The 27,400-nt window shown below is 41.7% G+C and overlaps 1 protein-coding gene across 1 annotated transcript; it reads right to left on the bottom strand.

Annotated features, from left to right (window-relative positions):
• Positions 1-1,443: 1,443 nt before the first annotated feature.
• jcadb (junctional cadherin 5 associated b) lies at positions 1,444-22,033 on the bottom strand (the record flags this gene model as incomplete). The annotated part of the gene is made up of 3 exons (XM_084120306.1): positions 1,444-6,220; positions 6,742-12,224; positions 21,684-22,033. 3 exons carry the CDS (start codon positions 22,031-22,033, stop codon positions 6,186-6,188), a joined length of 5,868 nt encoding a protein of 1,955 aa, XP_083976432.1. The 3' UTR covers positions 1,444-6,185.
• Positions 22,034-27,400: the final 5,367 nt, after the last annotated feature.

Below are 27,400 nucleotides of genomic sequence, written 5' to 3'. Positions count from 1 at the left end.
CTCTAGTACCAAATAACGTTGCAAAAGCGATATTAAATGCGTATTCTTACCTTTAAAATTCTTACCTCTGCTTTACACTTTACCGCGTGTTTTTGGGGATTCTTTTTTCCGTTTGTTTCATTCACAACGTCTAAACGAACGTACTTCAGTCCCGCGGGATCAAGCGTTTGGTGGCATTAATGCCGATAAACACGAGCTCGAGATTTCCTGTGAAATCAACCAATGACAGAACAACATTGCAATTGGTAGAAGCCGGGGCTACAGTAGTTGTCACACGGGGATAGTATAGCTATTCAAATTACCAATTGCGTCTTTTTCCAAGGTAGGCCACATGTTGAATCATGTTGTAATTTTAACATAAAGTTGTCACATGTTTTAGGCTATATGATGTTATTTTATTGGCTGCATTTTATACATTGCAGGTTCTCTTTGCCAAAAGAATGGTTTGGTAGGCTAGCCTATTTTCGTTACCTATATTTTTTACTGTTTAAATTAGCCTAGAAATCTAATAAATCGTCTAATATAAATTTAAATACAGATATATTATGGGATGTCATAATAATCAGCGCCATAAACCAACCGTGAGAAATATTCAGTGATGTAAAAAGTGTAAAAACTTTTCTTGCTTTCTTTTTTTTTTCTTAGAAAACTTGTTTCTTCGTTCATTCATGCAAATTAATGCATTAGGGGCTACTTTCTCTAAAAGGTCCTAATCACCCTTGCCATTATCATGGTATTTAAATACCAGTCAAATTGTGTCTAACTGATGTGTAAACTGACATGACATAATGGCTAAGTGTTTTTTATTAATATAATCACAACTACAGTGTATTTAGTGACAGAGAACAGAGTCTGAGAAAGTCAAGAGTTTGTGTGTGTCTGTGTATTGTATCTGTTGGTGATTTTAGCACTTTTCTCTAGCCAGACTCCCACACTGAGCTGCCAGTTGGACCCAAATGTTGGCAAAATGTATTATCAATGGATCGCAAAGTTGGCTCAACATTTCATGAATGTATCAGGCCAGTAGAGCACTTTACGAATGAAACAAAATTCTCTCAGCTTGCACAGTCTAGACTTGGAGGATGTCCATCTATTTTTTTTCTCTTTTCAGTACACATGGACAAAAACATATCAATAGGCTATAGCACGTTTAAAATCATTAACATACTTTAACCTCAAACTTTTAATCATGTTCTACACTGTATTGTCTTATGATTTAAAACCCATACTTCTATTTGTGAAGAACTATTCTATTTGCCTTGCTTAAAAAAATTCTATAAAACAATAAAGACATTATTTTTTTGTTTTTTTAAATGTTTCTCATTCAACACTTATTGGTCAGTTACTTTGTCTAAGGGTTTTTAAACATATCAGTACACCATTCCTCTTCTCAAAATGTGCACATTAAAGGGTAGAGAAGAAAAAACATATTCAGTATATTTTTTTAATGTAAAATGTCATATTTAAATAAGAATTCAACCCATGAAATTATCCCAAATAACAAACAAAAATGTGGTATACTTAAGAATAGCATTATTAGAAATTAAATTACATTATTTAAAACAGTTATAAATTCAAATTGAATACATGCGTTTGGCCTTGTTCAACATATGCAAATTATGAACTTCAAAATATGAACTTTAATAAAGAGGGTTAACTCCAAACATAGTAATGCAGATCATATTCAGATATATAATCACAGCAATTAAATTGTAGAAAATGTTTATTAAATTTGATTTTTTTTTTTTTTATCCTTATGTCACATATTTACATTTCAAATGCCTAAAACATTTACAAACATGGAACCAAACAATTATGTATGCAAACCATGATATCCAGAAATGTCCAATGATTTAAAAAAAATGTAACCCATGACACTCTTGGCATGAAAATGCAACAGCTTGTGTTTTCAAAACAGACAGTGTTATCATTACGACTCCCGTTACAAATGAAAATAAAAACAGTACGATTCAGTGGCTTTTTCACATTGAACTCACTCTGAATGCTACAATGGCAAATGCTACATAGTTCATGAAAACAGTTTGAAATCATATAACAGTTATGGCCTTTTTCAGTGAAGTAGGGAACAGATCCTGTCAGTGTGCTACACATCTTACTTTCAGTCCAAACGTTAGCTTATCGTACTTGCAAAGAAAGAAAGAAATATTTGGCTGTGATCTAAAGACTGTTTACTTATTGATTAATTTATCATTTCTTTATAGAAAAACGTTGGTACGAGCTCATGATGATAACAGTACATGATTCTGAATGGAAGACGTACAAATGCTCAAATAAAATAAGGCCACATTTAGCTTTGAACGGAATCAGGATCAAACAAAGTCACTTTTAATGTTGCAATTTCCTCGCTGTATGCACTTTGCTGTAACAAGTTTCTAGGCAGCTGTGAATGGATGCACTAAATTTATTGATGTTTATATAAACTGAATGAACATTACAACTATACAAAGCGTCAAATATCAGCTGTGGGCCTTTTTCACTTTACTGCAGCCTTTACTACAAGCTCAAAAAGCAAAATCCTGTAATTCATGTCCAATGTTCACAACGAGAGCCCCTAAAATTCGAGAAGCCAAAATGGGACATGCTGCAGGTCTCAATCTCTCTCTTAAATTTGCCCATCGATTGTTTTTTCTTTAAGCACTAGAAAATTATATAATTTTCTTATCATTCTATACAGCAACATAATACTGCCAACTTGATCCAAGAGCGAAGAAATTAATTATTATGGTTAAATACAAAATATCTTTTAAAATATTTAAAATATACTTTTATTTTATACATTATGCAGACTGGTTAACAATTTCAATGATAACAAAAATAAGTATTCAGTGAAATGCATTTTTTTTTTTAAATCACATGGATGGCACTATGACAGGGAAAAGCAAGCGAACACACACACACATGCACGCTCGCACACTCTTTCACACAACTTTAAACGCTTTTCTGTGAGTGACATTTGGATAGATGACACTTTAACACAAGTACATCCCGCTTCCCAGATTTTCTACAGCCAATGAGCTTTTGTGTTGGACAATATTGCTCAAGCTTTCATGCATTATGATGTCAGAAAGTATCACATCTCTCCATTCCATAGCATATTGTATCTTAGAAGTTTCATTTTTCCTATATTGTTCCATACATATCACACATTACCATAGAGTATCTTTCACCTAAACTAATCCAAATCATTACATATCTATAGAGCTGTCCTCTACTTTGCAACCATCTACGTTTAACAATTAAAATTATCTGTACACATTTAGCTTGTTCATCGAAACACTCGTGAGCATTTATTGCTTCCCGAAGTTACCTGGGGGTTTAGGGTATACAGACACGCAACATTACAGTTGCTAACGTGTCTTTGTGTTTGCTTTTTGACCCTGTTTTTTAAAGTCTACATCGCCTGAATATAGTTCCCTAATTTAAAGTCGCACCTGCGTGAAACCTGGGTCACACAACATCATTCAAGGTATTTGATATATCAGACAAACATTCAAAACATGATGCACATTTCGACACTTGAGATATCAAACATTTTGGTGGTATTTCAAAGTAACTCCTTAGGCTTATCGTTACTGGTGTGTGTTTCAAAAAGGCCACTCGATAGCTAAAAATTCTCTTTGAATCCAATCACGATAAAAATATGTTAACAAGGTGCTTTTAAAGTTGATACATCAAATACTGAAACGCTCATCCAACCCAGGTCTCTGTTTGACCTGCAATACATTACTGGTTTTAATTGTTACTGTACAAAGCTCTCCACACTCAGGGACATACGTTACAGTGTGCTGAAAAGTTCTGGTAATAGGGCACTATGGGTTCGAACCAAGAGCGATACGGTTTCTTTGATCGATTCGTCGGAAAATGAAAACAGTTCAGAGCCATTGAGCATCGTCTACCACCTTGTGTGGAACTCCTGATTTGGAGCAGAACAGCTCAGGTGACACATAAACATGAACAATAAAAAAATGAACGAATAAATAGAACAGTCCTCGTAAAACTGCCATACTGGTTTTGGTAAAGTAAAAAAAAAAAATTCATACCAAAATTTAAAAAGCGTTTACAAAACATTCATGTCTGCTCAAACAGAACCACATTGGACAGAGGGGTGACCACACCCCTTGAAAGCACTCCACAAGCGGACCACATGTTCCAACAAACAACAAGAGAGGTCCAGGATGTCAACAGAGGAAAGGCTGGCGGGACGAAGACTCACTGGGGAGGATGGGAAGAGGCTGCCTCCCATGGACTGGTTTCATGATGGACTGATGAATTTGTGAGGTTTTAAATGGGACGAGGAACATCATGCACGGTGCTGCTTGAACATGGGTAGAGTTATTCACCATGTTCCAACCAGATGGGATGTAATAAACAAGAAATAGAAAGATTCATATTTCATCCGAAATTAAAAAATAAATGCCTAAAGTAAAAACTATTTTTTCAGGACCATTAGTTTTATTGGTATTTTATTTATATATATATATATGTAACAGACGTAGGCCAGTGAGAGCTGTGAGTGTAAACCACACTCCCCTGGCCTCAAGAGGCGCGCTATCGAGTGGCACTAGCAGCTGTTGTCGGCATTGTTACTGCGTCCACCTCCCACACCAGAGACCCTGGTTTGAATCCCGCTAGGAGCAGGTAGAGTAGGACTGGTTACAAGTTTAGGGGGGTGAGTGTAATGGGCCAATAAGAGCTGTGTGTGTGTAAACATCACTCCCCTGGCCTCAAGAGGCATTGCTAGAGGCTGCGCACTCGCCTCCCACGTCAGAGACCCCTATTCAAATCCCGGGTGGAGCGGGTCAAGTAGGATATATATATATTTAGGGTTAGTTACTTGTAATTATGCATAATTTACTGTTATTTCTATAGTAAGTACATGTAGTAACATGTAAATCTGTCACCTTAAATTAAAGTGTTACCAAAAAATACAATTACATTGTAAACGCACCTGGTTAGGACATGATATTATGATATGGCTTGCTTAAAGTCAGGAATTAAAGCAGTGCGGTTCAGCAAGAGTGTTGGGATACACACATATGCTAGCTTGGGATGATACCAGTGAGAGTTGGGGGATGTTGTTAACTTAATAAATAAAGAGTGATTAAGGTGTAAAAGACAATGGAAATCAATTGTGGTCATAGTAATTAAGAAGTGTAGCAGAAGACCTTGAATACAGAGACAAGAAGTTGTTAATACTGGTGGGATGATTTAGTAAGTGTGATGAAGACTTAAACAAATAGCTATATTGCAAGTTATTAGCAAACATTGGTGCGCAGCGATAACACTGTCTAGACGATGAAGAAATGAATGAGATGTACACAAGGTTAGTGTAGTAAAGGGTTAGTGTGAAGAATGAGTCTTTGAAAAAAACTTTGATGGAGCAGGCTAAGATGTGAGGAAGGAAATGGTTTGAAGAAAGACAAAGTTGTGAAGATGATAGGTTGTTTGCAAGGGGTATAAGAGATTGTAGCTGGTTTTAAAATTCACTGATTGTTCTGTAATTTTTGAACAGTCAATACTTTCTTCTTTACAAAAGAAGGTGACTTGTTTTTTTGTGTGTGTGTGTGTGTGTGTGTGTGTGTGTGTGTGTGTGTGTGTTTTTGGTCACACAACATTTTCATTGTTGCTGAGTAACACACCAGACAACGTCCAATAAACCAATCTTTTAAGGAAATTGTAGGGAAAGAAGAATGATGAGGATGGTGAAAATGGGCCATGATGAGAACCGTAACATATGAAAGGGGTGGGGCATAGTTGGGAACCTCCTTCTGGCAGTGGAACAGCAACACTTAGAAAGCCAGCAAAGCTGGAACTGAGTGGGCGTGGAGTGGAGTTGATACACAATGCTCTTGTCGGAGTAGAAGGCCATTTCAGATGTCTCAGTGTGGTGAGGTGTTTAAATGTGTTCTGAATGCACGTGAGTGTCTGTATACATGACGATGACTTTGAGTGTTTCTGTGTCAGTTTGTGTGTGTATGTTTATGCACAGACATGTATTAGAGAGAGACGCATCGCTCAGTGTCTAATGTTGTGTGTGTGTGTGTGTGTGTGTGTGTTAATGTCTGAGTATGTTTCAATAGCATATGAGGATGAAGGCATTTAGCAGACAGCCAGGTCACAGTGCTGGAGGCTGGCCCTTAGTTGGATGACCTCTGACCTCTAGGCTACGACCTCTCCACCTGGCTGGGCTCCTGTGACTCTGAAAATGCCAACAGAGCAGAAATACATAATGTAAATATCTGAAAGTGTGAAAATAGCATTACTGTGTGCATGTACTTGATGTAAATAAGCTGAAAATGTGTCCTCCAATTAAAACAAGTTTTAATTCCATTAAGTTTAAGATTCAATTCACTGCAAATTTGTCTTTGTGAAAAATAATAATAATAATCAATGATTGATGGCTGATGGCTGATAGGCTTGAATTCTGAGTCAAGTTTGGTAGGCACCTGAACTTCAGGAGGAGGCCTCCCTCTAGTGGCCATTCAGCATAATCAACCAGGACTTGTAAAAGTGAGATTATTTTATTAAAAAATAACATTTACAAAGGTCAGCAAACCCTCATAATTGTACTTTCTCAACCAATTCTTCGAATTATATTAGTCTTAGTCGATATTCTTAGTAATATTATTCAATCATAGCATAAATTGCAGATTAAAAAGTACATTTCAATTTGAAGCTAAGGTCAAGTGTAGGACAAATGCTGCTGTAAAAGTTTCTCACCTTTTAGGGTTGCCTGATCATCTTTCGTTTCTTTAGGTTCACTGGTGACTGCAGGGAGGGTGCTGCCTTCTTTATCCACTAATTTAGTGATGTTTGAAGAATCCTGTGGGCCAGGAAGGGGGCATTCTTCCTCCCTTCCACAGTCTCCCCACCTTCCCACCCCCTGCAGTCCATCCCAAGAGTCTGAGCTACGAAGGCTTAGGCGTCTCATTCGTGAGACAGTGTCCACCTCTCTCATGCGGGCAAGTCTCTCCTCTGAGCCATGCCCGGGCGGGGCTATAAAAAGAGCCTCTATTCTTTGGGAAAGTCCACGGCTCCGTCTATCTACACTTGAAACCTGACCTTCATCTGGACCTTGACTCCGGCCCTTATCAATGCCTTCGCCAGCAGCAACTTGTGTATGCTCCACTTTATCAGCACTAGAGGCAAGACTGCTATGATCGTCATCGAGACCCTGTTCATGCTTAAGTGTTTTTTGTTTCGTGTCCGAATCTACCTCTTTGTCGCCAGTGTCTTGGGTATTTTTATCTAACTCCCAGTCTGAATCATCTGTGCCTTGCCCATCAATTCCACACCCACGCCAACCCCCTAGACCTCGTTTTTCACCACCTCCTTCCTGTCTGTCATTGTCTAAACCCCACCCCTCCTCACCAACACCCCATCTTTCAGCATCAAGAGACCGTCTCTCTCTGGACCAGAATCCACCTTGGCCCAAACTTTCCCCTTCCCACCCAGCTCTCTCCCAATCTAACCCTAGAGACAATCTACGATTAGTGTAAGGTAGCACAGAAAGGGGAAGGTGATCTGGTGGAAATTCAGGACGTAGCTCTGAATCCAAACCTGAATGAGTCCACATTGCAGCCTTATTTGGCCTCAGGATCACATTTGGTTCTTTCTTTGCCTCTGAGGCAGTATCACTCTTTTGCTCTGTTCCTTCAGTAACAGAGTCTTTCAGCTCGCATTTCTCTTGCTCTGTTTCTGTCTTTTCCCTAGAAGTGTCCTCTTCTGTCACTTTTTCTGTCACTTCAGGTTGTTGGCTTTCAGGTGTCTCTGTTTGCTCTATTTCGGTCTCTTTTATTTCTTTATGTTTCTGCACAGTATTGGTAGGATCGTCTTTTATTTCAGTGGCTAAAATGTTGTTCGCTTCATTCTCAACTGACTCACTGCCAGGAATGTCTTTATCACCTTTAACCTTGTTTGACTCATCAAGGTCTACTGCTGAACCCTCTCCTGTAATCAGAGTAGCAATATGCTTTTCAGCTAATGAAAGCTGCATCTGCCAGTCAGCAGGAACCTCAGGGTTAGCCTCTAAACCTGCTTTGTCACCAACCGGCTTTCCAGTTGCAAGGCTACAGAGCACACCCCTGTTATTAAGGAACCTGTTAGTGTGGCTTGTTACCCTCCTAAAGCCTGAGCTTCTTTCCTCTCTGAATAATGAGACAGGCTCCTGTCTAACTTCTAATGCTGAAGAACAACATGGCTGCTCAGAATCTATGGGAGGCCTACTAGGTATGGGCACATGCTGTGGGGTTTCGATGCTCATGGCACTTCCTGGTTTGGATTTGACAGAAGCTCGGCTAACGGCCCCAGATTCTCTGGCCATTTGGAGAGTTTGACAGATGTGCTCGTAGTCTGGGGGGCTGGTTAGAGTGGAGGCATCTTGCATGGGCTGTCTGTCAGCCCATGGGACCTCGGCTGCCATGGAAGAGGTGGAGGAGGTTTGTGCAGTCAAATCGTCATCTCTTTGGGTCTCTTTGGGGGCTGGGATTTCCAGCTTTACTGATCTGCAGGCTTTGCGTTGGGTTATCTGGGACATGACTGTTTTGTAATCTCTGAAACCTGGTTCTGGTGGGGGAGGAGCAGGACAAATCTCCTCTCTTAGCTGTTTGCTGAAGCTTACACTCTTCCCAGTTGATGGTCGGGAAAAGGCACTTTTCACCTCCCGGTATTCTGGGTCACTTCCGGGTACCAAGCTTGGCCGAAGAGTGGTTGCAGGAATTCCAATCGGATCTGAAGATAGCCTTGATTTAATGCGGTCAGGGATTTGCATGGAGGAACGGTTGGGAAGGTTATTGCTGGCAGTGCTGAGCTCCAGGATATCTTTGTAGGCCTCATTAAGATCCTCAATGCACTGGTCTACACTGGGGCGTTTACTTGCTTGGTCTTGGGCCTCTTTATTGATGGTTTCAAGCTCCTCAATGGCATCCCATGGTCGCCGGCACACTGGCTTCAGCAGGAACTGGCCAAATGCCTCTGGGTTTGGCCCTGAGGCTGACTTTGCCTCTTCAGTCAGATCTGATGGTGGGGACTGAGCAGGAGGCTGTGTTGGTGGGGGGGGTGGAGGTTGAGATGGAGGTTGGGTTGGAGGTGGGGGTGGAGGGTGTGGCGGGGGATGTAATGGAGGTCTGTGAGAACCTGTGCTCTTGGTGAAGGTACCTGTCCGTGAAAAAGCACTGTTGCTGGATGGTTTTAGGCTTTTCTGGCCCTTCATGGGATACCCGTAAGGGGTGCTGGGGTCAGGACCTCCTGAGGTCGGTGGAGCTGCTGGAGTCGGTGGAACGGATGGCACTGATTGAACTGATGGAGCCGTCAAAGCCCCAAGAGCCCCTGGGGCAGCCCCTTGGGCAGCCCCTGGAGCCACTGATGTAGTCTCAGCAGTAGCTGTTACCTCTGGGGCAGCAGGAGCATCTTGTGCTTCTGTATTTGCGGAACCTGGATTTGCATTGCTCTTTGTGGGCTCAGGGCTTGTTTGGGTCTCCTGGTCACGGTACTGGTCCCCTGGCCAAGCCCCAGAATACCTTCGAAGCTCATCATGTGGATTTGGCTTAATGATCCTAGAGCGTGAGTTCCTTCTGCGATGAGCTCTCCTTGTGGCTATGCTACTGGACCCACTGCCAAGTGTGAGTGCTTGTAGTTCCAAATCAGTGGAGGTGGTGGATGTGCTTTTGAGGCTTTGGTTTGGCAGGGAGCCAAGGGTGTTGCTGTTTTCGCTGGAGGAGCTTGGTGGAGGAGGAGGAGGAATTGGAGGAGAGACTGGTTCTTTCTCTTCATTGTTGTTCTGATCTCGAGATTTTGCACTGGACTGTGAAAGGGGCACAGACACGAGACAGAAGATAGTCTCACTGAGTTTCTTTTTCACACTCTTTTTTTCAGGTTCCTGGACTGGTTCCATCTTTACAGTTGACACACTTTCTGAGGAACCTTTATCCATGGATTTATCAGCCTTACCAGACTTGTCAGTGATTTTCTCAGCTTTTGTCTGGTCTGTACTACTATCTCCTTTTGCCTGCTTGTCAGCCTTAATCAACTTGTCAGTGAATTTCTCAGATTTACACTGTTTTTCTAATATTTTATCTGCTTTAAGTTGTTTTTCTAAAATTCTATCGATCTTCAAGTGCTTCTCTAAGAGTCTTTCAGCTTTACTTTGCTTGTCTGAAATTCTATCTGCTTTAATGGGCTTTTCAGGGATTTTCTCTGCCTTGACTTCAGGCTTAATTTGTTTGTCTGTATATCTGTCAGCCTTGACTTGATCTGGGGTCCTGTCTACCTGTATCTGGTCAGTTAATCTTTCCACCTTTATTTGTTTGTCTGTAAACCTGTCTGGCTTTACTTGATCTGTAGGCTTATCCAATTTGATTAGGTCTGTAACTCTATCTAGTTTCACTTGCTCTGTTACTTTGACTTGATCTGTTCTTGTCTGTTCAGCACTTCTCTCCACTTTGACCGGCTCTGTAACTCTCTCAACCTTGACTTGGTCAATGACTCTGTCAGCTCTAATCTGCTGGTCTATACTTCTGTCTGTTTTAATGATTGGTTGCAGGGGTCTGGGCTGAAACGCTATGGGGTACTTGGCACAGCTCTGGTCAGATGCTACAGTTTCACTGCCCTTGTTCATCCCCTTGTGCCAGCGGTTAGAATTCTCCTGTTCAGTGAGAGCCGGTTTGTTAGTGTCCATGCTAAGACTCGGTCCCTGTGAAGGGAGAAAGGCACTATCATGTGTGGATTGTCCTAAAGTTGCAGCGCAGGGAAGCTCTTTGTTGACGTGTCGGATCTTGTCCGCGTCTGTGAGCGAGTTTCCACAGGGCCCCCCTGAGACATGCCTGATACGCGGGTCATCAAATGGGACATACTGCACGAGTCCTGGGCGGCTAGGTATGACAGGCCCTGGATGCACAGGCCTTCTTGGAACTACTGCCATGCTCCTGTCTTCACGCCGTTCTGACCACGACAATCCTGAAGTCCTGGAAAACCACTGGCCCATCTCTGCACTCACAGGCTCGCGTTTCCATCGGACAAGAGCAGAATCTGCTCTGTAGTTCTGTCCACTCCTGGGTGGCAGGAATCTCCTGTAGGAGGGGGGTGGGATGTAACCAGGGGGCTCCATGCCAGTCAGTTCATGGTAAAACAGATCTGCCCTATATGCTTCTGGTCTTAAGAGCTCAGCACTTTGGGAGTAACAAATGGACCGGTCTCGTAGCAGTTCTGAGCTCTGAGAGTAACAAAGAGATCGGTCCCTTAACAGGTCAGCACTATGCGAGTGGCTGAAAAAACGATCGCGCAGTAGTTCCGCACTCTGAGAATGACTGACAAATCTGTCTCTTAGTGGTTCAGCACTTTGAGAGTGGCTGACCAAGCGGTCTCGAATTGGCTCTGCGCTCTGTGAAAAGCAAATGGACCGATCTCTTAGAGGCTCTGCACTCTGAGAATAACAACCAGACCGGTCTCTGAATGGTTCTAAACTCTGAGAGAAGCACACTGAGCGGTCTCTGGATTTGGACACAGGTTCAGAGGACAACGTTTCCCAGCTCCCCCTGTTTTGCTGGTGAGTCTCATAAGACGGGGGCTTGACGGGACGGCTGAACCGTGGCTTTGGTACAACTGCAGAGGGAGCATGACTTTGTGTCTGACCACTCCACCTCTCCCCTGCTTGCCATTCACTGTGGTATCGACCATATGGAGCGGAGCTGTTGCTTCTTTGTGTAGGGGGCTGATTTGCAGCACCAGTTTGAGGCAGATCTCCATAATGAGGATCCTCGGGGGAAAGGACTCGAGGGAGAGACTGGGACTTAGCTCGCACTGTGGCAGACACACTGCCCTCTGCTGGTCGCAGGCGGTGTTGCTGCTCCTGAGACCAATGTTCAGCCTCCCCATCTGACAGCTGCCGGCCCAAGCCCACTGCAGGGCGCCACTCCTCTGTGCCCAGGCTCTGGCATTTTCTCTCTGCAGTCACACGTAAAGTCTCTGGGCCTGAGTCTATTGGTTCCCGTATCCATGGGCCTTCCTCCCAGCGTGCCAGTGGTCTCTCAGCTCTTAACTCCTCAACAGCTAGCACTGGACCTCGCCATAATCCTCCAGACACTCTGAGCTCCCTGGGATCAGCATAGTCCAATAGAGCACTGAAATCCTGTCCCCTCCTTCTCCAGAATGAAATATCTCGCTCATCTGCATGTTCAGAGAACGTCAGGCTGGGAGCATCATAAAACCTAGCAACAGAGACAAAAACAGTTCATTAAATTTTCAAAAACTTTGACAATGAATTCAAAAACTTTGCAATGAATTACTTTTGTTACAACAGCTGCTTTTTAAAAATGAAAAAAAAACTCACTTTTGTGGCCTTTTAACATATTGAAATATAAAGCTTACACAAATTAAAATGGTGCTATTCTAGCAATCAGAAATTGTATCTTTAATGTTACAAACAGATTAGGTTGCAGAACTGAATAAAAATTATATAGTATAGTCAAGGAAACCAGTATGGCTGTAACACCATGGGTTACTTTATGTCAGATATGTCATAGTTGACAATGGGCTTAGAACAGGCAAAACAGGGAGTAGAACATAGAAGATATTTTTATATTTGCAATAACAGCCAATAACAAAATTATCTGAAATCTGCCAACAATTAATGCTGATTAACAACATTGACAGAGAGAAACTTTAATATGCGTTACAAGCAATCAGTCATTAAAGAAGATCAATATGTAATAAAACAATTAAACAATATGCTAATTTATAGTTGCTGCATCAAAAAATAGCAGTATGGCTGTCAACAACATTGAAAGCATGCTAGTAACACTGTCAAAATAATAACACACATAAAATATGTTTGAAAAGTTGACATGTTCTGCACTGTGATTTGCAATATTCCAGCTAAAACAATTTTGAAACTAGGCTTAAACTATGTTGCCAATTCTACCCAAAAATAAACAGTGTGTGACCACAATCTTGACTATTCATGAATTAATGATATTTATGAGCAGATTCTTGTAATGAATCTCAAAAACAGACTCACAAACTCCAGCATTATTGGTTTGACAAATCCTTACTCTAACAAATCTTGCACTGAACTGCAAGATTTGCACTGGTTACTGAATTACTGAACTGCAAGTCATCAAAACTTTCATTCACATACACTTCTAAATGCACCAAGAACTTGGGACAGATAAATTATACATAGATAAAACTGAAAAGAAAATCCAATGTAAGTATCATATTGTTTGTAGTGAAAGGTAATTTTCAACACTCTAAAATTACAAAAATTTAAAAGAAAATTAAAAAGAAAAAAAAAGAATCAAGAGAAACCCTAAACCTAAACATTCAAAATTTCAACATCAACACAATCTTTACCAAATCCATTTGGGGCATATTTCTGTAAGTCATTAATAATATAAAGACTGAAAAGAATAGGACCTAAGATGGTTCCCTGGGGGATTCCTACAATTGTATGGGGTCTTATTATTAATCACATTTCTCGTGGTTTTTAAAAATTGCATTTTACAGTAATGTGTATTATGAAATGGTTTGTGAGACTTAATACAGTATAATTATTGACTAGTTGACTTATTCATTTAACAATTACAGGTCTAGATTCATCTACACATTCACACAGACCTTTTGTAATAAATCGCAAGGCATTTAAATAATAATAATAATAAAATATATTACATTCAATATTTTCTAGATATGCACTAGTCGAACAGTTTTTTGCTCAACAGCATTTTTGAACTGTATTGCAATCATATCCAAACATGTAATTGTGTGGAAATATTACGAAGTCTGAAAACAGGACGTTAACACAAGCTAGAGATGGGACTCATTGAATATGTCAATCAAAACTAAAAATCTAAAAACTAAAAATGTTATCACTAAAAATCAAATTTAGTGATAAACATAGGCAAAAACCTAACCATGACTCTAAAGAAATTAGTATGTAATTTAAAAATTACTAAGTGCACTTAGGGCATGTCCGAATCCACTTTTGCTGGTTTAACGACGGGAAAAATGGTCGCCGCGCCAATCATGGTCTAAAAGGGTTGTCCCTATTCTCATAATGAGTAATGGGTGTGTTTTGGGATTTACGTGCGTTAAACCAATCAGAGCCTCATCTCCCATTCCCTTTAAAAGCCAGCTGCGCTCGCGTCATGGCAGATTCGCTATTTACATGACGGAATTTGATAGTGGAAAGACCGAAGCCATCTCCAGAGCAAACGGAACTGCTCGTGCGTGAGGTAAAAGTGCACAAGCAGACCATCTACGGGACAAGCCCGTATATATCATATCTTTATTCACCATATCTTTATGTACACAATAATAATCTTTTACATTGTAATCCTTTTATTTTAAATATTTGGCATGTTTGTGTGCTGCTGGCGTTGTGGACCCGCCTATAGGCGCACATTACTAACGCGCTCATTAAATAACAAAATATTTTGCGCCATTGACTTTAGACCAGGTTTCAGTTGGTCAATGGCGCAGTCTATTTCTGTAGCCTCAAAATAGCAACGCGCCAAACAATGCACCAGAACACACCTCGTTTTCAGACCAGCACGCCCATGGGCGCACAAATGGGCGCAAATGCATTTGCTTTTTAAACAACGTGGCGCTGGACGTGAAAAAGATAACTGCGTTGGGCTGAAACTAGCAAAGAACACTTGCGTTACGCTTGGCGCTGCATTGCGCCGGGTGTAAGATAGGGCCCTTAGTCTGTTTAGCATAATGACAAATAAAACACTTTTGTTGACGAAAAAGGTTTGTGTTTTGCATAACTCAGGTGTCATTCACTGTCACTTTATGCACACAAAAAATGCACCTCTGGGCGAGCTATACGTGTGATTGCATTCACATGGCCGGTTCCTTTCAGATTACATCAATGTTGCCAGTCTGGATTTTTGTGATAAATCACAGTGGAATGGATTAGCCAAAAACATGAAATATGGATAAAATCTATTTAATTTCTTTTTTATTAGGACAGTCTTCAACAGCAGCACACACATGGCATGACATCCACCAATATTTCAGTGGTCTCAAAACATATTTGGGCACATGTCAGTTGTTAATGTGTAGTTCTGTAGTTACAGTAGTTCTGAGAAAAGCTTTTGTTTGCAAATACCACTTGATTTGATATTTTCTTTAATGCAGTGGTGTTCATACATTTTTAATTGTGACCAAAGAGCCCAGATACTTTTACAGCACCCAGCCACTGTTTATGTTACAAAATAATATTTGGGACATAAACATGGATGGAACATTGCATACAAAATACTGATAACCCAAAATAAATCTACTAATAACATGCAATATTTCAAACAAAATATATGTCCTTTATTAGTATCAACGTAAAAGGAATGTTAAATGCTTTAATGTGTCACCAACAGGTTATCGCCACCACTTTTGCCAAGATCGGTGTTCACTAGATCAATCACATTTTTAAATAGCTATACTTACACATTTATATTTAATTCGGTTGTCGAGCATTTGTTTGAGTATGTGCTTTGTAAAATTGTTAAGTGTTTTTACCTGCTAGTGCAGTTGTCGATGTTAATAAAGAACTTCTTCATTGCTGGCAAATGGTAGAAGGTATTTTCAGGTTTTATATCAGGATTTGCATTTTCAGGTAAATGTTAACTTAATTCAGCACTCTTTTTGGTCTCACAGTTTTGACATATTACTGTCTGTTTACTGAGAAAGAAACCGCTCCAAATGATTCACACCGAGAATGCATCCAAAATACCTGGTAGCTCTGTTAAAGTTGTTAAAGCTTGCACCTTTCACAGAGAAGAAATTCTAAGCAAAGGACATTTCGCATCGCAAGGTAGGAAGACATCAAAGTATGTTCCATTCCGTGACCGTTAAGCTGAAAAAGAAAGATGCCTGAAAGTCATGGTTGGTGGTCAGTTTGTGCGTAAATGTACGTTTTTGACCAAAGTTTTTTGAAGTAATTCTAGCGAGAAATTATTATTGTAGTAAATAAATATTCGCTTAGTTGTCAACAAAGCTCTCCCTATTTTGCAGTAGATCATTAAACCGTTACACTGCCTCAGATGTCTGTCCGAAATCAGTTTCATGAGGTACATTCATCTGCAAATGTGCATAGAAAACCATTTCCTGATAGGGCAGCGAGGCAACAAGTCAGCTGCCAAAGTTCCCTTTCGAAAGGGAACTCGCACTGCGTCAGAACGCTATGGGGAATGCTTATCTAATCACGGCAATCCTATTGGCCGGCGACAGCCTATGACATCATCACTAGTGCGACCCGGAAGTATATAAGGGGAGCCTGGAGAACATGGCAACATCATTTCGTCTTCAGGGACTGTTTTGTTTGTCCGCTTCAACCTGAAACTTCAAAAAGGTAGTCATGGCTTGTGAAAAATGCTTCAGGAAGCGTGTGCATCCGTATCTAAGATATTGATACTTGATGACATACAACTTGTGTGTTTATTGTTTGGGCTCAGAGCATGCACGATCAGTTCCCGAGGGATCTGCTTGTGCCACTGTGAAAACTCCACTCTCGTCTGCTCTCTTCTCGAAGGAAAAGGGGGACAGACATCTGTACCAGGCGATTCAGGTCCCGCTCGCGCTGAGGCAGAGCAGAGACTGGAATCGTGGGGTTTTTCAGAGGGAGCTCGCTGAGGAGGGTGAGAGAGTTGTTAATCTCTCACGCCCTTCAGAGACTCGCAAGAGTGAGCTGCAGGATGAGGATGTGTTGTCACTAAAATACTCTGATCCAGCAGCGAGTGCTCTGCTGTGTATAAAAACAACCAGCCCAAGAGAGAGGGAGATGGCTGATGAGGGTGAAGAGGATATCCAACCCAAACACTCACGGCCACCCTGCACCGTGTATGTTATGCTATTGAGTGTTATGGAACGCACTTCAACGATGCTTCTGCTGTCGTTGGAGCGCGTGAGGGAAGAGAACGCTCGTGACAGACTTCACGAATGGTTTCTTTCCAGCAATAAAGCTCCAGCTCTCATGAGCCTTCCATTCCTGCCGGATCTACAGAATGAGATCGGGAAGGCATGGAAGAACCCGTATTCAGCGCCCATTCATCGTCATCAGCGAACTACGCTGATGTTGAGGGGAAGGCACGGGCATGTGTCAACTGTCTCACGGCTGGAGAGGCATTGACACTAAGTGCTCCGGTCCTGCCTCTTAAGCCACTAAAATATGACAGCACGCTTAAATGTTAGGGCATACGCGGTGGCGGGTCTGGCGATGACTTGCACACAATGACGGTTTTGCAAGCATACCAGGCTGATCTGCTGACAGATTTGAAGCATTTAAATCTCACCCCAAGCGCTTCTTGCATCAGCCTGAGGCTGGACCTATAATAAGTTATTCCTTCAAATTGGAACCTTCCTGTAGGTCTGGCATCGGGTTTGGTAGTAAGTGCGCTCTTTCGTGCTCTTATGGTGATAGGCCTCCATTTTGTGAATGTCGTTTAGGTCATCGCTCTATGGGCAGCAGTTTGAGCTCTATAGGTCTTCTCCTTTACGCAAGTTTTTAGTAAGGTTGAATTATAGGCCACGGTTCCCTGTTAGGAAGTATTAATGGGGTGTTAAATATGGTTTTCATAGGATGGTGAAATTAGGGCCCTGATGTTCCTATATATAGGTAGGCTATGCATACCCTTCCCATAGGCCTCCTCTTATGTAAGAGTCGTCAGGCTTATATAACGGGTAGTGCCAATCTGTAGTAGTGAACAGGTTGGCTGTATGGAAAATTCTCTAGTGAGGCCACCGTTCATCCGTGCACCTAATAGACATTTTTTTGTGTGAGATGGCTTCCTCCCTATCGGGAGTTATTCTACTGAGGTCACCGCTCTGTCAAGCTCCAGAAAGAACTACAAAGTCAAGCAGTGGCCCTCTTCGGGCCACCTTGATAGCCACCTTATACTTGAGCCGCAGTTCTCCTCTCCAGTTTAGAGAGTCGTTGATATTATAGCTCTGAACTTCAGTCACTTTATATTTGTGTGTCAGCCCTCACGGGGCTGCCTCGATTTTTGGCTTAGGCTTAGTAACTAGGAAATTTGTGGTGGTTTGCTATGCATTCTCGCCTCGAGCCTCTCAATATCTGAGTGTAGGCTCCTTAGAGATAGAGCCCATCAGCATAATTTATTCCTGTAAATCTAGTTGTTCCTAGTACTGGCCTCCTCTTACTACAAGAGTTGTCTAGCCAAGGCCCGCATTTTGCACTAGGCGTAAAAATGCTAGTGGTGTCACATGGTAGATAGCAACATAGGTAGCAGGCTATCTTCAAAAAGCCTCCCATGCATATATCTCATGGGCGTTGTCAGGCCTTTTCTCTCTAGAAAGCAAGAAGCAGTATGCTCAGGCCTCCACCCTTTAGAGCTGAGTATTGTAGCTAGTTTATCCAGCTAGGCCTTAAAATTGAAAAAGGATTTTTTCCGCTGAGCCCCTTGAATATAATAATTCAAGTCATAAGGTTGAATGTCGTTGGCCACTTATTGTGGCCTCCATTTCCTTGGGTTTAGTAGAGAATGTAAAATCTGTCTTGTAAAAATACAAGTTAATAGGCCTCGACCCTGATACATTCCTCAGGATCATGCTGATAGTACTCCCCTTGTTATGGTCTTTATTTAGAGTACTTTGCTACCCATAGCTCGTATGATATCACCCTTCACCACCCAGGCTCAGGTAGAGACAGATTAGTTACTCCCTCCCACTCAGAATGGTTGAGCCTGGTGGATCACCCTTAGAGCCGAAGCACTGCCTGGGCTGACGCCCATGACATTCAAAGCTGTAGGCCTTACAATAGGCCTCCTCGATAGTCCGGTAGTGTAAGATTGTACTCCCCTTGCTTTAAAGGGTCGATAGCACTTCTGCTGAGTACACTGCCTGTTGGCAATGTAAACCTTAGAGCTGGAGGCGCTCCCCTTATTAGGGTCCCTTTCAGAGTGCCCAGCCTCCACAGGGCTCTGAAGCACTGTGTAGATCCAGGATCGAATAGAGGCACTCCCCTTGTTTGCAAGGGTTAGAAAGCACTATGCTTAGTTCTTCTCTCCAGGATGCCCGTCTCTATGATCCGGTCTGTGAGTGATTACTGCCACTACCTGCAGTCCTCACTATCGGATGCCTCCACATGTAAGGCAAGTAACACTAGAGACTCTGTTTTAAAAAGCACTGCCCGGGCTGACGTCCGTGAAAGTCGAAGCTGTAGGCCTTACTGTAGGCCTCCTTGATAATCCGGTAGCGTAAGATTGGACTCCCCTTGCTTTAAAGGGTCGATGGCACTTTTGCTGAGTACACTGCCTGTTGGCAATGTGAAATAAGTATAACCAGGCCCACAGAGATGTCTGAGAGAGCACCTGACTTCTGTGGCTAGCTCTGCTAACAGTGCCGCTATCAAGTAGTTAGGCCTTGACAGGCCCCCTTGAAGGCAGATCCCCAATGAGTTGGATGCTTAGCATTGCAAAGGCAAAACCTAGCCCAGAGCCTGGTCAATACTTATCAGGTTTTGAATATAGTGTTCCAGAATCTATCTGAGGATCGTTCTGTATGAATACTTAGCTCCCTAAGTCTGGTCGGAAGGTCGAAGGACTCTCACAAGGCCTCCCTGTTAGATCAGCCCTAGAGCTGGAGGCGCTCCCCTATTAGGGTCCCTTTCAGAGTGCCCAGCCTCCACATGGCTTTGAAGCACTGTGTAGATCCAGGATTGGGTAGAGTTACTCCCCTTGTTCGCAAGGGTTAGAAAGCGCTATGCTGAGTTTTACTCTCCAGGATGTCTGTCTCTATGGTCCGGTCTATGAGCGATCACTGCCACTATCTGCAGTCCTCCCTATCGGATGCCTCCACAAGTGAGGCAAAATATGTTAGAGAGTCTGTTGTGCAAAATATGTTAGAGACTCTGACTCAACAACAGACAGGTTGTTGGCAAGACTAGGTCATTAAATTAGACCAGGTCAGCCTCCCTGGTGGCATGTTGGTTTGACTTCATGTCCCCCTCAGAAAGTGACTGGACAGGACTCCTTTGGACCCCTTGGCCATATTCCCTTAAAGGAACCCCTTCCACGGAAGTTGTTGGTTCCAAAGCCTTTGAGCAGCCTTGGTAGGCCTTCATTGTATCGGAGGCCTCTTTGAGGCTTATAGCTTGGGCAGTGGCCGTAGGGAATACTGTCATTGACAGCCTGTATGTGACCCGAAGGGGGAGGGTTTTTGGAATTTCAGTGAAACTTCCGTTTTTTTGACGTTTTTGTCACAGCCATAATTTGGCATGCACTCCCTTCAGCATGGCAGCATGGGTAGATCGTTCCCCATAGCGTTCTGACGCAGTGCGAGTTCCCTTTTGAAAGGGAACGTCTCAGGTTATGACTATAACCTATGTTCCCTGAGAACAGGGAACGAGACACTGCGTCTTTCCGCCATGCCTCGGGGATGCCTGCTGAACAGTCCCCTCAGACAATAAGTTGTTGACATGTTCTCCAGACTCCCCTTATATACTTCCGGGTCGCACTAGTGATGATGTCATAGGCTGTCGCCGGCAAATAGGATTGCCGTGATTAGATAAGTGTTTCAGACACTGGTTCACGTGGAGGCGTTCCCCATAGCGTTCTGACGCAGTGTCTCATTCCCTTTTCTCAGGGAATATAGGTTACAGTCGTAAAAAATGTGAATTTGTGAAAACGGTGACGTCATAAAATATTAACCTCCCCGGGCATCTTAGCGACATTTTGACACCGTTTGACTTGCTTCAGCTTCACCAAACACAAGGCAAATGTCGTCCACATTGTACAAACAAATGCATCCAACCTTTCCGCTAAGAAAGTAACTGTAAGCATCCAGACTGCGACATGATTTTACCGCATCTCTCGTGTAGACGCAGTCAACCAGATAATGATAGATGTCTGGATAAGATACCTCAGGTAAACGTTAAATGTTCTGTATGAAAAGTTTGCGACTAGTATAGGCGCGTAGTGTTTCTTTACAAAGTGACATCGCCAGCTACTGGCCTGGCATGAATATTACAGCGTTTTAATCGGTTTCACAGATCCGTGTGAACTGGGATCATTTTGACATTGTTGTCATTTGTACGTGAAAAATGGAAAGGAAAACCTTTACCATTTTTAGCACATCATTGTCGTGTAAACGTACCCTCAATCTAAAGAGCCATTCACACCAAGAATGATAATTATAACAATAATTTAATGTTTTTATCATTCATCAGCTGAAAAACAAAAAAATAGAAAAAAGTGATTCCAATGATGTCTGTGACATTTTTGTTATAGTTATATAGACCTTATGGCGCTCTCTATGGCGCTGCTGTCCAGGAGTAATTGGCTTTTGAAGTGGATTTACTTAATGTAAAGTTAACGAAAGTTATCATGAGGACTGTAATGTTTAAAGCAGATGACTTAACAAATGTCAGTCGACCGGGAATATTTTAAAATGAGCCGTTCATTAATAAACACGCAAAATCGCTGTGAAAATACAGACCGGAAGTCAAAAGACAACGAGCACAGCGTTGAAAAAGGGGCGGGGCTACATAAGGTCTATAGGACTTCCCTGTTCTCAAAGAATTAGAACGATTATTAAAAGGTTATGGTTTTTGGCGAGAACGCCCCTAAAACAGATGCCACCAATTTTTGAAACATTTAGTTTCTCAACATGACACTTTAATGTGGACCCTTATGACAGTGCACACTTACCCACTGTCTGTTGCTAGAGAGTCACCCAAAGGTTGCAGGTCACCAAGGAAAGCAACAGGAACCTCCAATCTCCGTTGAATCCTCTCATGGCCCTCATTGATGTTGTTGTTGTTCTCTGGATAGGCCTTCACCGGTGCCGGTCTGTACACCACCGTACCCGCTTCTGCTCCCCCCTCTGTTGTCCCAAATCCATTCAGAGTTCCACCTCCACCAGGAGGCCGGTTCTCTACGTTGTCACGGCGACATTCGTTGTTTCGATTGTCATAAGGCGCAGAGGAAGAGGAGGAGGCAGGGCCGCTCCTGGGCAGTTTGTATCCATGAGAGATCAGCAGGTCCTCCACACTGTACATGGTGTGCGTGTGTGTGTGTGTATGAACAGAGCTGGAAAGGGAGCCCAAAGGTGTGTGTAAGTGTGTGTGTGTGTGTGGCCTATGGGCAGTGCTGGTGCAGCAGGCGGGGACACAGCTGCTCAGCAGAGGCCATCACTGGAGAATAAGAGAGACAGAGAGAGATAGAGAGAGAACATTACACTCTAAAACAATAACCATCTGCTCTGCAGAGACCTTACCATCTTCTTGGTTGAGCACATGAAACTTTAAAGCTACATACAGTATTTATTCGTATGATATGATGCGGCCACACCCCGTCAGGTTATTATATGACCAATGCACAAAATGCTTAAGAGGTGCAGCTTAAAGTCACTGTGATGCTCTGCTCCCATCTTACTGACATAATCTAGGGCTGCATGGGTGATATTCTTCAACAAGATACTCAACGTATCAGAGGAACCCGAACTTTGATCATAGAGTCATTGTTGCCAAGCAGATTTCAAATGTTTAATGCAAGAAATAAAATACAGTAATGATCCGGTTCAAAATTACCAAGGTGTGTTTTTCAGTCTGTTTCTGTGAACAAACGGAAGAATATATTTAATCATTTTTATTTACTGTATATACACTTTTATAAGAATACATAGTCATAAATAGCAATGTTTACAGTACTTACATATAATTTTAATAAAGCATTTTTAAAATGGAAAAAATGGCACTTCAGTGTTTTTTTTTTGTTTGTTTTTTTTGTAAATGCATTGCAAACAAATTATTTTTGAATCAATCAATACATTGAAACAGACAGTTAAAACGGATACACAGAAATCTAACTCTAATGCCATTTTTGCTACTGAAGCTTAAAAGTATAATTCACCCTAAAATGAAAATTCCGTCATTAATTACTCATGTCGTTCCAAACCCATAAGACTTTTGTTCGTCTTCTGAACAAATGAAAATATTTTGAGTGAAATCTGAGAGCTTTATTCCTCCATTGACAGCCTATGCAACAACCAGAAAGGTAGTAAAGACATCATAAAAGTAATCCATGTGACTCCAGTGGTTTAATCTTTAATTTTATGAAGTGACGCAGGTGCTTTTTTTTACAAAAATATTAATCTCCAACGCATGTTGTGTTAACACGAGAGCAGACATTGTTGCGTGAAAGCGTGTTGGAGATTAATATTTTGTGCAAACAAAGCACTCACGTTGCTTCATAAAATTAAGGTTAAGCCACTGGAGTCACATGGATTACTTTGATGTCTTTACCTTTCTGGGCATTGAAAGTGGTAGTTGCATAGACCGTCAATGGAGGGACAGAAAGCTTTCAGATTTCGTTAAAAAGATCTTGACTTGTCTTCCGAAGATAAACGAAAGTCTTACAGGTTTGGAACGACATGAGGGAGAGTAATTAATGACAGAATTTTCATTTTTGGGTGAACTACCCTTTTAAAGCATTTCTGCACCACAAATGCAACTGCAAAAATAATATTTTCAAAAAGGTATCCTGAAAGAAATAATGTAGTGTGGAACTTGTTTTTATTATGTAAACCAAAACCAAGAGCATGCATTTAAAATAATAATAACTCATTTTGATTTCATGTTGACTTTTAACCAGGAGCAACAGTTCTCTCATAAGAAAAAACATAAGTGCCTAAGTTGCAATGAATAATGTTTATCTACTATTACTAACATGCATATTTAATACAGTAAAAATCACACACACAAGATACTTAGCCTACCTACTAACAAATCAGCAAATACTGATTGCTGAATTTATATCTTAATAGTTGTTCAATAAATAATCATATAAAAACACTCTATCTGCATAGTTGAGAGAGCAATGCTGTGTTTCCATGGTGATTTTTAAATTACTGAACCACACCTCGGTGCTGAATGTATCCTAGCAGTAACCTTTGGCCCCCACAGTGACCTTAACTTGACCTTGAACTATGCTTTGAGAAAAAGAGAGACAATGACCTTGACTCATGCTCGTAGGAGCTCTGTGTGCATGTTTGCATGTGTGTGTGTGTGTATGTCTGCCGAAACACTATCTTGTTTTCTTGAGTAACGCTCACACCGATTTGATGAGTGGCATTCGGTCAGGTTGAATTCACAGTGAGCCATGCAATACTGCCAGCTACGCTTGAGGCTTTGGCTAGATCCTTCTCTAACTAGGCAGGAGCCTGCTTACCGTCTCTGCACTTTTTTATTTCCATTGTCAACACACACACACACACACACACACACACACACACACACATACACACACACACACCTGACCTCTGGATGACCTCTGTGGAAAATATGTGCATGCATTCTGCACTTACAGTGTATTAGATGAATGATATAGCCAGCAACCTGTGTATACTTTATCCTGTCTTATGATACTACAAAACTGCATGCAATGCATAAAACATGCATACTTTTTTCACTTTGTTTCTGTTGGTCGTCTGAAAACCTCGTTGTGGGCAGGTTATCACATTGCAGAATCATTAAAACCACTGACGCTTTAATAACCGATGTAAATTAGTCAAATATGGGGTTGAAATTAGAGTGAGGTTGATAGTGCATTTCCCCTGCCAGCTGCAACTGTGATTGGTGTGGTATAGGAGTGACATCATCACTGTGAGCAGCCAATCATGTTCCACTGAGTCTGAATCAGCTGTAAGCAATTCTGAGTAAAAATAAATAAAGGGTGAAAAACTAAACAATGCTGTTTGATACACAGCTCTTGCTCTTATACTGCCTGTGACACAGTTAAACTAGCCGCCTCCCTCCAGTACTGCATTCTGAACAATACGAATACGAATGAAGGGGCCATCGCAGCGTGATCGTATCACACCACAAAGTAGTGTTCCCTATTCAGTCGTAAGGATCAGGGAAGAGAGACGGCAATAGTCAAAGTGTGATTTGACCATGACAGCTGCTGTCAATGATAGCACATCGGTGTTGCTGGGTAGAAAAAGGGGTGTTGCTGCCTCATGTTGATTGAATATGAGAGTGTCACAGCATCACCACTGGAATGGAGGTTCATAATTACAACCATTGACTGTATCCCAGAGGGGGACTTAACAAAACACTGATCTGACATCATTTATCTAATCTCGTCATTTTCAACTCTTCTGTCATACTAACATATCAATTTGCACCCTATAACAGGTATCATGTATGTGCATTATGCAAAAAAAAAACATGTAAACATGTAAATAAATGATCCTTTGTCTTATAATTTATCCTTTATTTAACATTGATCATTGAAAAAGTTGAAAGATAATGAGAAAAAAAATCACTACAATTGTTTTTTAATGATTTTATGTATTTTTTTCTGCAGATCTTCATTACATAATAAATGCTAAGACATAAATGGGCTATATTTTAGACATGTGTAAGATAACAAACACAAACTTCATAAACACACACCTACAGGAAAGACGAATCACAATGAAATGTTTTTAATATCTCAAGTGTTTCTCTTTGTCAGCAATTAGATGGGGAACAAATTAAGGAAGTCACTCAGACAGACAGTTCACATCAAAAAATTTAAATTATGTCACAATTTATTCATCCTTATGCTGTGTCTATCCTGTATGACTTTCTTTCTTACATTAAACGCAGAGGGAGAAGTTGGGCAGAATGATAATCTCAGTCACCATTCGCTTTCATTATATGGCAAAACGATGCAATGAAAGTGAATGGTGACTGAGGCTGTCTTGCTCCACGGAAGAAAGAAAATCATAAAAATTTGAAAAGCGAGTAAATGATGACAGAATATTCAAAATAGGATTTCATGAAAAAGATGCATGTAATCTCACATGTAGTTTCTCAACAGTCTCACAAACTGTGCTCAGATTCACCACCAATGAAATGCCTTGTACTCAAATATTTCTCATCAAATTTTCCAAGACCAAATTATTTGAACCATGTCATTTACGTTCATTTCTAATTCTATACTCATATACTCACCAATGCTCTCATTTATATTTCAACCAACTACTTTCAGGAAAAAAACATCTGCAGCAAAGTTGAAACATAAGCCATAATGGACTTTTAAATGAAAGTTCATTTAATCCTGTCAAACAAAACACTTGTCCCCTCACTGCATGCTGTGACAATTCTTCCAACATCACATCACCTCCACTTCTATTTCTGCTCACTTCTATCATAGCGTTCATTAATTAAGAAGTCCAGCGGGTCTATTTAGAGCCTGAGCACTTCACCATGGACAACAAGCCTAATATGTTTACCTTTATCTCAGTGAAAGGATTACATAAACACCTGAACATGTGAAGATATCAAAGCTGTAAATGAGCAACGTCTAAGCAACACAATCTCCCTGTGGGCACACACACTCACACACACGCATTGGTTGAATGCACTGTCTCTAAGGAGCAGGCCCCGCTCGATGCTCTAGTGTCGGGCACACAGGTAGCTTCCGTCAGCACATGAGCAGGTGATAAAATCACCCCTCCATCACTTTTTACAGAATACACTTTTTAATAGGAGGCGAACAGAGATTGAGTTATTAAGTTAAGCGTGCCATAATTAATTAAGAACTTAGCACAGAGGGAGAGAGGTGGGGTAGAATGGGCAAAGCAGAGCAACACCCAAACGCACCAGCCATTCCCTACCCTATGAGAGGGGATGTTAATATTAGAGCAAGAAGCCCAACTCTAATGCAATTTCCACCTCTCACTTATTTCATTTCGCTGAACATCTCCACTGCGCCACAAACACACGCAGCTCCTGATGAGCATCAACGCGGCGCACAAGCGCGTAATATGACCTACAGCATCAGCACCAGCAGCATCAGCAGCGCAAACGTGCTATGCTGGCAAAGCCATACTGCAGTGTGTGCCACGGTATACATCAAACAGGCCGCTCAAGAATGCTTTTAAAAGTCAAAACGCCCCGGAAAAAAAAAAAAAAAAACGCACGCATACGTAGCGCAGCGCAGCGCCGCAGGTACAGAAAACACATTGCACAGACTGAGTGGGGAAAATACGCTGTCAAAATCCCATTTCAAATTTTACATATCCTCCCATATCAACATAAACACATAAATGGCCTAGACTCGCACCGGTAAACGCAAACGCAAGGTGTTGGATGCGTTTTTCGGCTCTCCGCACCATTTGCAGATGCGTCTTTTGCTTGAGTGTGTGTTTATCTTTTGCATTAGGTGGAAAATACACAGGCACGCGCGCGCTCGCGTTATACTGCTCCTTAATGGAAAAAAATACATGCATGCACGCGCCGGCTGCAGTTGTATGTATTTGGTCGTTAAAAGGCGCGACGCGCTCGGATGTCATTTCAAATGTATATGTCTTACCTGGTGCTCGTTTGCGCGGCCGTCGCAGTTCGCCTGCGCCCAGCGTCAGAGGCTGCAGGACG

This window comes from Abramis brama, assembly GCF_963993115.1.
Source record: "Abramis brama genome assembly, chromosome: 7".
NCBI lineage: Eukaryota > Metazoa > Chordata > Actinopteri > Cypriniformes > Leuciscidae > Abramis > Abramis brama.
The sequence above is the reverse complement of the archived record's forward strand: the minus strand, read 5'-3'. Positions and strand labels throughout refer to the sequence as shown.